At 42.2% G+C, this 14236-nt stretch overlaps 1 protein-coding gene across 11 annotated transcripts in view; it reads left to right on the top strand.

Annotated features, from left to right (window-relative positions):
* R3HDM1 (R3H domain containing 1) overlaps positions 1 to 14236 on the top strand; it is a 46844-nt gene that overhangs the window by 15224 nt on the left and 17384 nt on the right. For 4 of the 11 annotated variants that reach the window (XM_071562801.1, XM_071562799.1, XM_071562797.1 and 1 more), the window contains 11 exons: positions 487 to 565; positions 2057 to 2116; positions 2198 to 2338; positions 4788 to 4896; positions 4992 to 5087; positions 6246 to 6283; positions 6366 to 6416; positions 6545 to 6771; positions 9146 to 9400; positions 10741 to 10892; positions 11993 to 12094. In XM_071562801.1, coding sequence (XP_071418902.1) covers positions 487 to 565; positions 2057 to 2116; positions 2198 to 2338; positions 4788 to 4896; positions 4992 to 5087; positions 6246 to 6283; positions 6366 to 6416; positions 6545 to 6771; positions 9146 to 9400; positions 10741 to 10892; positions 11993 to 12094 — 1310 coding nt within the window. Of the gene's footprint in view, positions 1 to 486; positions 566 to 2056; positions 2117 to 2197; positions 2339 to 3771; positions 3917 to 4787; positions 4897 to 4991; positions 5088 to 6245; positions 6284 to 6365; positions 6417 to 6544; positions 6772 to 9145; positions 9401 to 10740; positions 10893 to 11992; positions 12095 to 14236 lie in introns of those variants that run through there. The other 7 variants (XM_071562808.1, XM_071562798.1, XM_071562802.1 and 4 more) reach the window with 5 other exon arrangements.

Below are 14236 nucleotides of genomic sequence, written 5' to 3'. Positions count from 1 at the left end.
TTTCTGTCACTGAAACCTGAAAGGAGGCTGAAGGTTGTGAGATGTTTTTGAAAACACCTAAACATGACAAAAACAAAGCCCAACAGAACAAGGATTTTTAGTGATACAAAACAACACTTTGTGCAGGTTAAACTGTTACAGTCCGAATTACAGTATTTCTTTGGGCAGCACCCAGTAGTGCTGTAGATTGGCTGGTGCACAGACGTTGAGGGAATGTGGATATTGGTGGAAATCAGGTGCCTCGGGGTGACAGACTGCAAACTATGGCCATTGTTAATAGACTGCTGGTGTCACTGAAGCTTTTGCTTCTGTATTACCTGGAGTCATTGGGGGATAGTGGGTGGAAGTGTTTAATTTTGGGAATACTGTGCTTAATAGTTATATAGTATTGATCCATTTATATTCTGTTCAGCAATAATTGGAAAAAAAAAGTATTATTAGTGTTTCTCCAGAGTGTGATTTTTCTCTCTTCCTCCTTTCCCTTAGATTCTAGCCAAGAATATACAGATTCCACTGGTATAGATCTTCATGAATTTTTAGTAAATACATTAAAAAACAATCCCAGGTAAGAGGCTGTAATGTTAACTTTCTTCATGTTTTTCTTTCTTCTTATTGCCTGAGGTGTCACACTACCCAGTTTTCATTTGTGGTTTCATTTTTGTCCCCTCTCTCATGTCTGACACCATGTCAGTTATCCAGGATGAGCTGATGTTGCACAGGCTGTCTCAAACATCCATCCTCTGTAATTGGGGTGGTGTTGAGCCCAGGTTCAGGGCATTGAAAGGGTTTAAATATGCTTTTAATGTTGAATATGCAAATAATGTGTTCAGTCTGTGTGCAGTTCTCTCCCGGAAGGAGAGAATGCAGTGTCTCTGAAACTTGTACTCTGTAAGCACCTGCTTGTTAGAGACCAAACTGCCTCCTCTGACTCTAACCTGTCTTGCACTGTATTTATAGATAAGGCCATTTTTTAAGCTGTACTATATGACTGTAGTTAGAGGTCTTCACTCTGCACCTCAGAAACCAAACCTGACCTCATCCAAGTCCATCCTTTGTTAGTAGCAGGGTTGCCCTGCTCTGGTTTGAGGTTTGCAGTGTCACAGGCTGCCTCCTTTGTCCTTCCCTCAGTGGGGGCTTGGACTGGGTTTGTGTCTGTGTGCAAGCCAAGAGATTAACTGGGTGCAGTTGTGCTCTGGCACAAAAGCTGTTTCTCTGCTATTTGTTATTTGAGTTGGGATTTCCAATGCAATAATTTATTGGAGTTCCATTTCTTTGGCAAAAATTGTAAGATGAGCCATAGTAAAGGGCCAAAGCCATAGTCTTGTGGAGTAAAATTAGAAATACAGACCTCTGCAATCCACTTAAGTAGTTCCTATTTGAAGTGATAAAGCAATCCTAGTGGAAGTCAGGAATTGGAGGTGCAGGTCTCCATGCACATTACCTGGGAAGCTGTTATGGGTTTAGCCTAGTTGTGTGATGTGCACAGTTATGAACTGTGCAGCAGTGAATTCCATTGCATGTCAGTGGTTCATGAGAACCAGCACAAGCAGTTCCAAGGACAATGTTCATTTCTACCCACTTTGCATTTCCAGTCCCTCATTCCATGGCCCACGTGCCAGCTCTGCCCCCTGGCTGCTGGTGTTGTGCCTCCTGTGCCCAGGGCCCTGTCCCTGTGTCTGTGACCCTCTGATGTGCTGCCAGCCCAAGGAAGGGCCAGCTGTGGCCTCAGCACCTCCCAGTGCCCAGCACACAGCCTGGCACTGCCCTTCCTCCTGCAGCCTCTCCTCTCGGTGACTGTGCTCTGTTGAGTCTCCTGGGCAGAGACTTCTTGGTGGGTCTTTGTACTCTGGGATTAAACAGCACATTTCACTGGGAAGATTCAGGGCAATATAGCTTAGCAAAACCAAAGACTACTTCGTCCTAAAATGCTGCATTTGCCAGCTGGTGGTCCCGTTTACAGTCTGCCATCACCCCTGTGACCTGTGTGTTCCTAAGATGAGTACAACCACAGTTATTGGAGTGTCTCATATGTGAGTTGCTGTGTTTTTATTTTCAGGGACAGAATGATGCTGCTGAAATTAGAACAGGAAATTTTAGATTTCATTGGTAATAATGAGTAAGTACTGTACTCTCATAGGAAAAAAGAATTCAAGAGTGTTCCTGTTTATTTAATAAAGCTACTATTCCTTTCTTCCAGAGTTCCAAGAAAAAAGTTTCCCCCCATGACATCTTACCATAGAATGCTGTTGCACAGGGTAGCTGCTTACTTTGGATTAGAGCACAACGTGGACCAGAGTGGGAAGTCAGTCATAGTAAATAAAACTAGCAATACAAGAATGTAAGTGTGAAAGTCTTGAAAAAACCATTTTGATGCGTAGATCTGACCCTTGGGATATCTGATGCAGCGATGCTGTAGCAGGTGGGGTCTGTCTCCTTGCTGCATAAAGGAGAGGTGGTTGTGAGATCTTCACTGTTCATGTTCCAGTGCAATGTCATCTGTTTCATGTTCAAACTTCCCTGGGCAATAAAGGATGTCACCTCTAAGTTAAGAATTTTTGATGCTTCTCTGCCAGAGATGCATTGCTAACTTTGCTTCTGTGAAATAGGAATTTATGTCAACTGTTTATTTGTTTAAAGATTTACACCAGTGCAGTGTACAAAGTACATTCTTTGTTTCTTTTGGAAAGCAGGACCAGGCTTTATCGTAGAGCCAGGGTCATTTCTGATGTGGTAAAGGGAGAGGGGACAAGACTTGCACAACTTTGGCTTTTGTACTGGGAAATTCTACTGGGAAAATTCAGGTGTTGAAGTTCCATCAGTTGGAGTAATGCTGCTTACAGATCTCATGTGGCCTTACACATAAACATAGCAGGGAGGACAGGCAGCACTGGAAGTGTCAGCCAGGTTAACATGGCATGGTACTTTGCTGTGAGGGCTGGGGAGTTCTTGGAAAACCCTCTAGGAAAATGCATAGTGCCAAAAAGGGAAACACTGGGGCCACAGCAACCCCAAAACCCAGGCAGAATTGAGGGTTTCATTCAGAGGATCCACCTGTTCTCTCTGTTCTCTGCACTTGCTCTGTCTCCTCATTCTCTCCAGAAAGACAAAAGTCCAATGTGTTGACTTATTTATGCCACCTAGTTTCTAATTTTAACTTAAAGCATTTGCCTGACACCATTTTGTGTTGCTTTTGAACATGAAAACAGGAGTTTACAGTGCCTGCATCCTAATCCCAGTCTCTGGATACACTCTCTGCAGAGAAAAAAAATCACAACTAATTATCCACTCTAGTTTTAAAGTCAGTAGAACTGAAATTATATACCACACTGACATTTCACTGAGGTAAATAGTTTTTAGAAAAATATATAGAGCCTAAATACATGTAGAATACTTGTGTTATTTATGTATGTGTTTTGCTTTGGCTGTGCATTCTCCAAACTGATTTAAAAAGCCAAACATTTCGAATTTGTTGCCCTTGCATCCGCCAGCATCTCTAGACTGAAGCTTCAGTCTAGCACTTCAGTTGTGGAGTAAGAACTAAGAAAAGATGATTTCATTTCCCTGCCTTATTTTTAGCCCCTATTTAAGTAGCTGATGGCCTCTGGAAGGCCCTGTAGGTGTAGTTACTAATTAGCAGGCATTTCATCTAACCTGCAGACATAAGGATCCTCGATGTTTTCAACATTCTTATTTTAAATCTCTTTGGATATAAAATAAGAATTTAGAAAGAAAACCTTGGAGATGTGCTCCATGTGGAATAAAGCCCAACTTACCTTTTCCTCATAGGCAGGTCCCGGCTCCATCGCCGCTCAGTGATGTTTCTGACATCAACCACCCAGTGCTCACTGGGACGACTCAGTGGAGTGGGAGTTGGTGATTGCAGGGCAGTAAATTCAGAGACCTTTAAAAGAAAGAGGTAAGACAGTCTAAAGGTTCTCTGAAATGCCTGCTAATTATGCCTGGGCAGCCAGTGACTAGTAGGTAGGGCTGGCTGTTCTGTGGCAATAGCCCTCCTGACTCTACTCAGATGTCCTGGGCAATGAATGAATAACAGAAAGAGAGAAGAATGTACATTTGTGTTGTCTCCTATTAGGCAAATACTTCCTGATTGTCTGAGCTCTTTTCTTGTGATAGCAGTAGTTTCATTGTCTAGGTACTTGGTATCTCTTTTTAATAACAAGAGTTTGCAAAATAGTGCTTTTTCTTTCACAAAGTAGATAAAATACCAAAGCAGTATCTATGATTTGTTGTTTCACCCTTTCCTTATGATCGTGTGAAGCTCTTGCTTGCCTGCACTGTACTGTTCTTCTCTTACTTATTTCTACTTAACTGTGTTTTAGAAATCTCTAAGTTTCAGTGCTTTCTCCTCTATCTTCTTGTCTTCTGTTTTCCCTTGAAATGAACTCTGAGGTATTGCAGCTCTAGCAGCAAGCAGTTGTCTGCACTTCCATGCATGCCCAGTCTCCATTGCATGGCACCAGTCGGGATCCAGAGCACTCCTGATTCCCCAAGGGCATGTGGTTTGCTTGCCACCTTAACTGGGAATTGCAGCAAAAGCTTTGAAGGAGGAAGAGGTTTTTTGGGAGCAGGTTTGTTATGGCTCAGGAACAGGACTTGTCAGGGGTGCACCTCTCATCTTTTCCATTGCCTGGACAGCCAAAATCTATGACTTCAGTTAGAATATTAAGTATATTTAACATTATTCTTGAGTATATTTCAGTTTGTTCCACTTTGTGCAGTGTATGTTTACAAAACCATAAATCTTTCTTTGTAACCCCTTTTCTCAGACCTGACCAAAAGTTTTGTGAGCATATAAAGGATGAGAAGAGCGATGACTTCCAGAAGCGGTACATCCTTAAAAGAGATAACTCTAGTTTAGACAAAGATGACAACCAGGTAAGGGACACACATCTTGTTCCCTTCCCCTTACTGAACTTGGCTGTATTCACACAATTTTCCTGTAGAAGTTGACACTGTATCACTTACTTTAGATGAGGATACGATTAAAAGATGACAGAAGAAGTAAATCCATAGAAGAACGTGAAGAAGAATATCAGAGAGCCAGAGAAAGAATATTTGCACAAGATGTATGTATCAAAGAAAACCTTTCACTGTTTTCTGTGAGTACTGCACACACGTAGAGGCACATGTGGGTTTGTTAAAGGGTGCTCCTTTCCAGGAAACTTTCTGTTTCTGAAGGGGTCTTAGCAGATAAGAATCATAGGAATCACAGTATCACTGAATCAACTGGGTTGGAAAAGACCGCTGAGATCATCAAGTCCAACCCTTGGTCCAACTCCAATCCCTTTACTAGATCATGGCACTCAGTGCCACGGCCAATCGCAGTTTAAAAACCTCCAGGGATGGGGAATCCACCCCCTCTCTGGGCAGCCCATTCCAATACCTGATTACTCTCTCTGGAAAGAATTTTTTTCTGATCTCCAACTTAAATTTCCCCTGGCAGACCTTGAGCCCGTGCCCCCTTGTCCTATTGTTGAGTGCCTTAGTGTGGCCTGAGTGAGTTTTAAATTACATTGAAGTTACTGAGAAGTCTTGTTTCCTCACATCACTGCTGTGTGAAACCCAAGTGACCTTCAGGAAATGCTTTGGTATGTTCTGTAGCACCACCTACTTCAATGCACTTCTCCCCTTTGCATTGTTTTGCCCCTTACTGCGGTTTAAGTCACGCAGCTCTGGTACTGCAATCATTTCAGTTGTTGCTCAGAGCAGTGGTTAAAAAAGGGAAAAAACAAGCAAAGAAAAATCCCTTCTCTCACTTATATCTATAGCAAGCACGTTTAAAATGGTCACAGTAAAATCATCTGAGGTCCCACATGTGAAATTTTGGTCAGGAATCTCCAGTCTCACCCCGCAGTACAACTTTGTAAGCTGCTTTTCAATTGCAAGGAGTGATTATATTGACTGAAACAGAACAAATATGTCTTTAAAAATATGTATTGCTTTTAATAATCCAGATTTTCGGACATTTATCAGTAGACTTGGACATCCAAACCCACATTCTTGTTCTGAAGAGAGAGTAATGAGCTCTGAGAGGCTCGTTTATTTCTTTTTGTCCACCTTAGTTTCAAACACAGAGAATGGGCTTTTGGATATGAAATTACCTTTTCCTTTGGCGTATTAGTTTACCATGTACATGTATTACCACATCTATATAATTTACCATTTACCATAGTAGGGGTTCCAGATGCCATTCATATTAATTTCTGCGCTTCTTTGCCCCTCAGTCCCTGTGTTCCCAAGAGAATTATTTCACTGATAAAAGGTAAGAAAATTTGCCGTTTAATTCTGTTCTGTTTTCCTATTTTCTTAATAAATATTAAGCTATCTTATTAAAATGTCAACAGAATCCAGGAGGAAGAAACTAACAGTACCCAACAAAGACGACAGATACTTAGGTATTTGATGCTTTCTTTAAAATCACTAAATCCCCCTGTATTCTGCATGCATTTCACTTTTTTGTGTGTGTTTGTTTTATTTTCCCTTGTTTCGCAATTGGTGCTAACAGTACGTTTGTAACTCCCAGGATCAACAAGGAGACCTCGGGGCGATCAGCCAACAGCCACCAGAGCAGCACTGAGAACGAGCTGAAGTGCTGCGAGCCGCGGCCCTGGAGCAGCACCGACTCCGACAGCTCCCTGCGCAACCTCAAGCCGGCGGTGACCAAGGCCAGCAGCTTCAGTGGCATCTCGGTGCTCACCAGGGGGGACAGCTCTGGCAGCAGCAAGAGCACGGGCAGGCTCTCCAAGACAGGTACAGCACGGGCTGATCCACTGGGGAAGTGGAATTCTCACATGCGCTGTAGGTGGTTTGAAGGAGAATCCATTTTATCTCATACAAACAAAGGGTTTGATGAAAACATGACCATAAATTTCTTTATATAAAATACTTGAAGTTCAGCTCTCCAGTTCCAGTGTGGCAAAGCTGCCTTGTACACTTAGGAAACTGCACTGCTATCCTACTAGCTCAGATAAAGCAGCATGAAAGCCTAGGAATTGGTAGTTACAGTTTTTGTGTTATCTTGGTTTTGTTAAATTTCAATGAATGTGGTTAAAATGCTTATTCAGTTTTTAGGTTGCTGAGAAATGAGGTCAGTGGAACAGAGTGTACTGTTTAAGATTCAGAAATGTTAGGCAAAATACCTCCTAAGAGCCTGGGTTTGAGGTGTGTTAACTTGCAACTAATGTGAAAACAAAATCTCAGAAAATACGGATATGAATCGTCTGTGGGTCAAAAATGAAATGTAGTAAATATCTGTATTCCAAATGCCAACATAATATGATCCAGTCGATAATTTGGTTGTGGAGAATTTTGGGGCTTGTAATCCATGGGGATGGACTGCTTCAGACTTTAAAGTAGAACTGGAAAAATCAGAATGTAGTTGCATACCTCATTAATATTGCCTTTGATCTATTCCTAAAACTTGTTTCTAATAAGGATCTGTTCAAATTTTTTTGCTTTTCCTTAAACCACCACCACCTCTTAGGTATATTGCCACACTACTCTATCTAAATGCAGTAAAACAGTTACAAATCCTGTTTGTCTGTTGTATATTTATATAAAATAGTAGATTTCAAGGTGCTTCTGCATGTGCTGTAAAACTGTGCCATCACATGGAGTTACTTCACTTAGCAGTGTAGAAATGCTGTTATTTGGCACAGCTCAAAAAGAAACTGCAACCTGACAGTGTGTATAAAATACAGTTTTAGAAATATTTATTGTCTAAATTTAAAGAATATGAATGGTGTCCTAAAATTTTGCTGGAAAGTTTATTTTGGCATTCTGAGAACATTCCAAGTTTGGAATGCCTTCACTGCAGTGCCAGGTTGTGGTGCCTTGGCACGTGTTGGGATGGGATTTGTTCATTTGGTTGAAGGATGTTATTGCCTTTGGTTACAAGGGCTTTGGCCTGACCCCTCTACATAATCTAGAAGGGAACACACCTGCAAACTAATCCCACCCAAGTAACTCTGGCAGGTGAAGCTGCTTTGGCAGAGCTGGGATATGCTGTTTTGCAAAGTTTGCTATTAATACCTTTGATTTTCACTTTTTCCAGCGATAGAAAAAGGCCAATGGCATCAGTCAGTGCTTCAAGCTCTGCTCTCTTTATAAGCACAAGTGGAGCGGTTACAGCTTTGTGAAGGACTGCAAAGTAACTTCAAACAGCAAATAAATTCCATCAGAGTGCTTTGAGTCTTACTTTCTCTTCTAGATTGTATAGAAGCTGTTAATGAGGAGTTCTTTAATTTAAACAACTATATTCTGTTTCCAAGCGCTGCAAGTATCATTACACTTCCTCTGAATCCCTGCTAAACTGTATGCCTAGAGCCCTAGGTATAGAGTGATCTGGGAACAGCAGTTCCACAGACCTCTCCATATTGGACTGCTGGAATATTGCTTTGACTGCATGTGTTGGCTTTTAGGAAGCTCGGGATCTTGTTCTTCACTGCCTTGCAATGTTTATGGTCAGTCACAGCTGTAAAATATTGCTTTCAATTGGCTGTTTGATACTCCTTTTGAAATTTGAATAGTTACATAAAGCCAGGCTGAAGTTCCCACTTTACCCTCATTGTGTCTAGATGTATTTGTGATTTCAGCCTGAAAATTGTCAGACGAGTAAAAAAATAGTTTTGTGGCTTTTAGTGTCCTGCAGATTGTCCAGCAGGTGAGTCAGAGAAGATCTCTGACACCAATTGTATAAAGAAGCTACTCCTTGCTTGCCTGCAGGCTGTGTGTGCAGAGCACGTGTTTTTAGCTGGTTATCCACAGGGCTCTGCTGGATCTGCCTTGCTCCTGACCTGCACAGGTGTATCCAATCCACATGTACATCCATCATTCTGGAGTAGGGACCAATCACTTACAGAAATTCTGGATGTACTAACATGAATGTTCTGAACCCAAAACCAGAGCTGGCAGTGAAAGCTTCCCCTTGCAGTGCAAAGCAGTGCTGAACTGATCCTTGTGAGACTGTTCCATGGGACATGAAGGGGGAGTTCACTGGAAATGCTGCTGTTGAATCATGTACTTAATGCCAAGCTTTAAGGGTGAGCACTTACAAGTGTGTGTTTTAAGTGAGCATGATGTCTCTGTCTCGAGGTAAAACCATTTCTCGTTACTCCTTTCCTAGGTTCAGAGTCTTCTAGTAGTGTAGGGTCCTCCACGGGGTCTCTCTCTCACACCCAGCAGCCCGTGCCTGTGCCAGCTCTAAGCCAGCCCTCCCCTGGCACCCCTGCCGTCTACCCAGCTGCCAGCACTAGTAACTCTCTTTCCTTTGATGGTGGCATGAGTGGCCAAGTGGCACCTGCTGGCAGTAGCTTCTTTCTGCTTCCCTTGGAAGCGGCAGGCATCCCTCCTGGCAGTGTGCTGGTCAACCCCCAAACAGGTTGGTACCCTTGTGGGTGTGTGTTACACAGAGCTGGGAAGTGCACGAGTGTTTGCATCACACTGTCGTCCTATGTCCTTTCTTTTTCATTTTGGTTTTTCTTGTGCTTGTGTTCATTCAGTGCACTTAATTTAACAGGAATCATAGAATCGATAGGGTTGGAAAAGACCTCTGAGATCATCAAGTCCAACCCTTGGTCCAACTCCAGTCCCTTTAGCAGATCATGGCACTCAGTGCCACGGCCAAGCTCAGTTTAAAAACCTCTCCTGACCACCTGCAGTCCAGCTGCATGATATTTAGTGTATTTTTGTGAGCCTGTTCTTGCTCCCTATTTGTCTCTCCTGTTAATTCCTCAATCCTTTTTTCAGAAACTTACTTTTTCTGTTGTCCAGTTGCATTTAAATATGATGGGACCAAGAAGTCTGGAGGAGCTCTAATGTGCTCTGCCAGGACTCTGGCTAGGTGGCAAAGGCTTTATTTAGTCTTAGTTTATACCTTTCTGGAAAGAATCTCAGACAAGGATATATTTATATCAGAGGAGAGAAAAATCTACATCAGTATTTGGGCCTTAAGCATCTAAATAAGCCAGTGCAGGACACGTCATGAAGCAGGTGGACAGAGGTCCTTGTCAGCCAGGCTCTTATTCCTTTGATTTGTTTGGTTTTTCCCCAGCCCAGGCACAAAAATAAATCACTGTTGGTCCATAATTTACTTTTAAGGAGTTTATTTTCCTATTCTTTTCCTTTAGTCCACTGCTGTAATATTAAGTTGCAAATTATTAAGTAGGATGCCAATACTGTGTTATTTATTTTGAAAGCTAAAAGCCAAATCATCTAAGAATAGGGGAGGAGATTCCTTTAACAGTAATCTCATTAGCAGCCATGGGAATATCAGGGCAGCTATTGCTTTTATATATTTTTTTAATGTTTGCCCTAAAGCTCTCCTGTGTTCTGATTGGTGTTCAAATTGATTAAAGAAGATTCATTTTTAAAAAGTCCTTAAAATAGTATTTTTAGTAGGGTTTTCCCTTATTACTGCTGTCCTTTTCAATCCACTTGATTAAGAATCAGGTTTCAGGACAAGCAGGATACAGCAAATATTTATCTGGGTATCTTTGTTTAGCTTAAATGTTTTGGTTTTTTACTGCATGTAGTCATTGCTATTATAAACATGGTTGTGGGGATTTGGCATAAATTTGTCATCTAAACCAGCATGACTTTACATATTTTTGATATGATTTTATTATTTTATCCATTTTTGCCTACTGTCAGTGTATTTGTCTATTTTCTCCAAGCTCAGATGGTGCAGCTGGTTGTGTGTGTTCTGTTCCCCCTTCCCAGGGCAGCCATTCCTGAACCCAGACGGCACTCCCGTGGTGTACAACCCTCCCGTTCCTCAGCAGCCTGTTCGGACCCAAGTGCCTGGCCCAGCCCAGCAGCCACCCCTGCCCAGCGCGGCCCCGCAGCCCCCGGCAAACCCCGTCCTCTCACAGGTGCCCTGGCACGGGGTGGGTGGGACAGGGAGGGCTCTGGGGGACACTCACAGCACCACAGTTAGCCTGGAGGTCACTGCCCAGCCCCAGGGATCCCACAGTCCTGGCACAGCCGGGGCAGCTGAGGGCTGGGAGGGTGTCAGTGTCTGCAGGAGCACTTGGCCGCTCTGCTCACACACTGCACATGCAAGTGCAGGGTGTATTTATTTCATTCAGTAAAACAGGCCAGACTAAGCATCACCTCAGCCCTGGAAGGAGAAGAAAGGCCAAAAGTGTGTAAGTGCAAGGAAAGGGAAGGCTCTGCCCCTTTCCACAGCAGCCATTTCAGGCACTAAGCTACTGGGATTCTCCTGTGGTATTTTCAGATGGGTCTTATATTTTATCAAAAAGTTATTTATAGAGCTTCATCTAAACTGTTACCTGTGTTCATTTTTCCTGTTTAAAACTTCTGTTCAGATACCTGTGTATGCCACAGCAGACCTGATATGTTTGAAAAAGGCTCATTTGTGCTCCTTCTGGTTCACAGAAGGGTATATCTGGTATTTGTTGTTGTCTTCACAAATTTCTCACTAATTCTCTCATTGCCTTCTCAATGGATGCTGGAGTTTAACTGCTGGAAACACTGTCAGCAGTGATACCCCTCTGGTGTTCAAATACCACAGTCTAGAGAAAATATTTTAGTACTGTTGAATAAATGAAAGTATTGTGTTTGAATCTGTGGTTAGCAATAAATTCATTCTGCCTTTAGATGCTTTGAAGGAGCTTGTATTTAAAATGCATGTGTAGTTTCTAATCTATAATTAAAAAAAGTCTCTCTAAAGGAAACAGTAAATGTTAAATAGAAGCAGTTTGCTGACTTAGAGATAATAAAATGTGTAACATAAATCACGTATTTCTTCTGGGAGCCTGAGATATTCTAAGTTCCTTCTGCTTTAGCTCTATGCAGTCTAGAGCTTTAAAAAAAAGCAGTATCCATTCTGTTTCTGGTAGTGGAGTGAGTTTCTTTTCTGGAGCATAGTTGCTTTTTCCTGTTACAAAAGACTTGTTTTCACTTCTGTTACTCTGATGTTAACCTTGTTTCCACCCTGTTGTTTCTGCAGCCTCTGCGGGCTCTGCAGCCCTCCTCCCAGCCTGTCCAGTACTCTGCAGTGTCCTTCCCACCCCCGCTCCTGCCAGCCTCCTCCACGCAGCAATACTCTGTGGTATTACAGCTTCTCTTCTCTGCCTCCTGCTTGGGTTCATCTGCGGTGCTGCTGCCCTTTGCTTGTTGTTTGAGTGGTGTGTGACACCAGGCAGTGACTGGCTTTGCAATCACAGCAGCAGATTGCCTGAGATGTGAACATTTCAAGTTCAGCAGGAATATGCAATGGAGGCTACATTTGTATACCTCTATATTTAACAATATTTCCCTTTATAAAGGGAAACTTTATAAAGTTTTTCAGTGCTGTTGTTTTGTTAGCCAGTCAGTATCTTTTTATGTCTCTGGATTAACTTCTTTGCATCACTTGTTCCTTTGCTCTTTCTTCTGCTAAACCTTAGTTAGTACATTTTGAGGGATCACCTGCTCTGTTTTTTTGAGGTTACCTTTTTGCCAGAACTCTTAACACTCCCACTTCACTACTTGTGAACTTCCCTTGTTTAATACATAGAGGCTGGAAATGAAATACCTTAGCCTAAAAAAAAATGGATGCAAAAAAGAAGAAAACCCACACAAACTGAAACTGAAACTTAATAAAGGAGAGTTGTTACCCAAGGCAGAAATTAAAGTTCCCCAGACTTCTCCAATACTCCAGTGAGTCTGTGCTGGGTGATTGTGACAAGAGTTTGGTAGCGGAGGGGCAGGGGTGGCTTCTGTGAGAAGAGACCAGGAGCCAGTTCCTGAAGGATTGCAGCCTGAGGGAAGAGCCCACATTGAGGAGGTTCATGAAGGGACAGTATCCCATGGGTGGGACTCCACACTGGAGCACATGAGGAGGAAGGAGCAGGAGGAGGGACATGTCTGGGAACTCACTGGAAGCCCCATTCACCATTCCATGAATACTCGAAAGAGGAGGCAGAACATCTGCCTGGGAAAAAGCAGAGGGTTGTGTGAAGCTGGTTTAGTTTTGTTTCTATTTCTCACTGTTCTACTCTATTATTAATTGGCATAAATTAAATTAACCCTCCCCAAGTCAGATCTATTTTGCCCGTCATGGTAATTGGTGAATGATCTCCCTGTCCTTTTCTTGACCCATGAGCCTTTCATCTTATTTCCCCCCCTGTATTGCTGAGATGAGACACAGGATTCATGGAGTACCTTGAGTACCAAGGAGCCAGCATCTCTAAACTCAGTATACTGAAAGGCAGAAAATGTAAAATCCAATGCAGAAGAGCATTATAGTTGCATTGGCAGGCACCATTAAAGAAGTGAAATGCCAAAGTCGGGTTATTGAGCTAATGAAAATAGGGCTTTTTATGCTATAAAGATGTTCTAAATTAGGGTTTAGGTGCAAATTCGTATTTCCAGTGGTAATTAAGAATATCTTTAGCCTGGAAACTAGAAAAATTCATCATAAAATACAATCACAGCTAATCAGTAAAAGATGGAGCTTGCATTTACTTTTTCCTGATTAATTCCTATCTTCAGGATGATCTAAGAGAAAATCAAGTGGTCTTAAAATAGTTTTAATGTTCCTGCATGTTTGCAGAGTCCACCTTGGAAGTATGAACCCAATCTTCCCGTTCAGCACAAGAAGGGCAGTACTAGTTAGTGATCCATTGTGATTTCCAGGATGTTGCTGATTTGATGCTGAATTGCTTGTGAAGAAAAGGAGCTCTGGGTTACAGTAATGGAAGTTTCAGGTTCCCCAGGACTCCTGCAGTGCTCAGTGCAATCAGTGTCATCATTTCAGCTGTTACTGACAGACAGAGGGCAGCCACTGGGACACACATTTTGCAGCTGTTACTTGATTTCAGATGAAAAAATAATTAATCTTTGCATGAAGAATAATACCTAGTTAGAATAATGTACCTCGTAACTCAGGATTAGAGCCTTGTTATCTTAAGCTCTTAAAAACAAATTACTTTAGCAATACTAATGCCTTCTGCTATTTTAACTGGGCTTGGATATTTTCACTTCAGCTTTGAAGTCCAGTCAGAAACTGTTAGTGACGCAAATTCTGACTTTTATTTTTGACAACTGAGTTCTCACAATGAGTAGATATAGGCAGATGTGATCTAAAAGTTGAATATTTACAGCGAAGAGCAAAATCTCTGAACGTGGATGTTCTCTCCTCCTGTCAGTCCTGAAGATAATTCACTCCTGAGTTCCTTTCCTGTTGTCCTTTGGCTGCTGTTGCTACTGC

This window comes from Pithys albifrons, chromosome 8 (assembly GCF_047495875.1).
Source record: "Pithys albifrons albifrons isolate INPA30051 chromosome 8, PitAlb_v1, whole genome shotgun sequence".
Lineage (NCBI taxonomy): Eukaryota > Metazoa > Chordata > Aves > Passeriformes > Thamnophilidae > Pithys > Pithys albifrons.
This window is presented reverse-complemented; position numbering and strand designations above follow the sequence as displayed.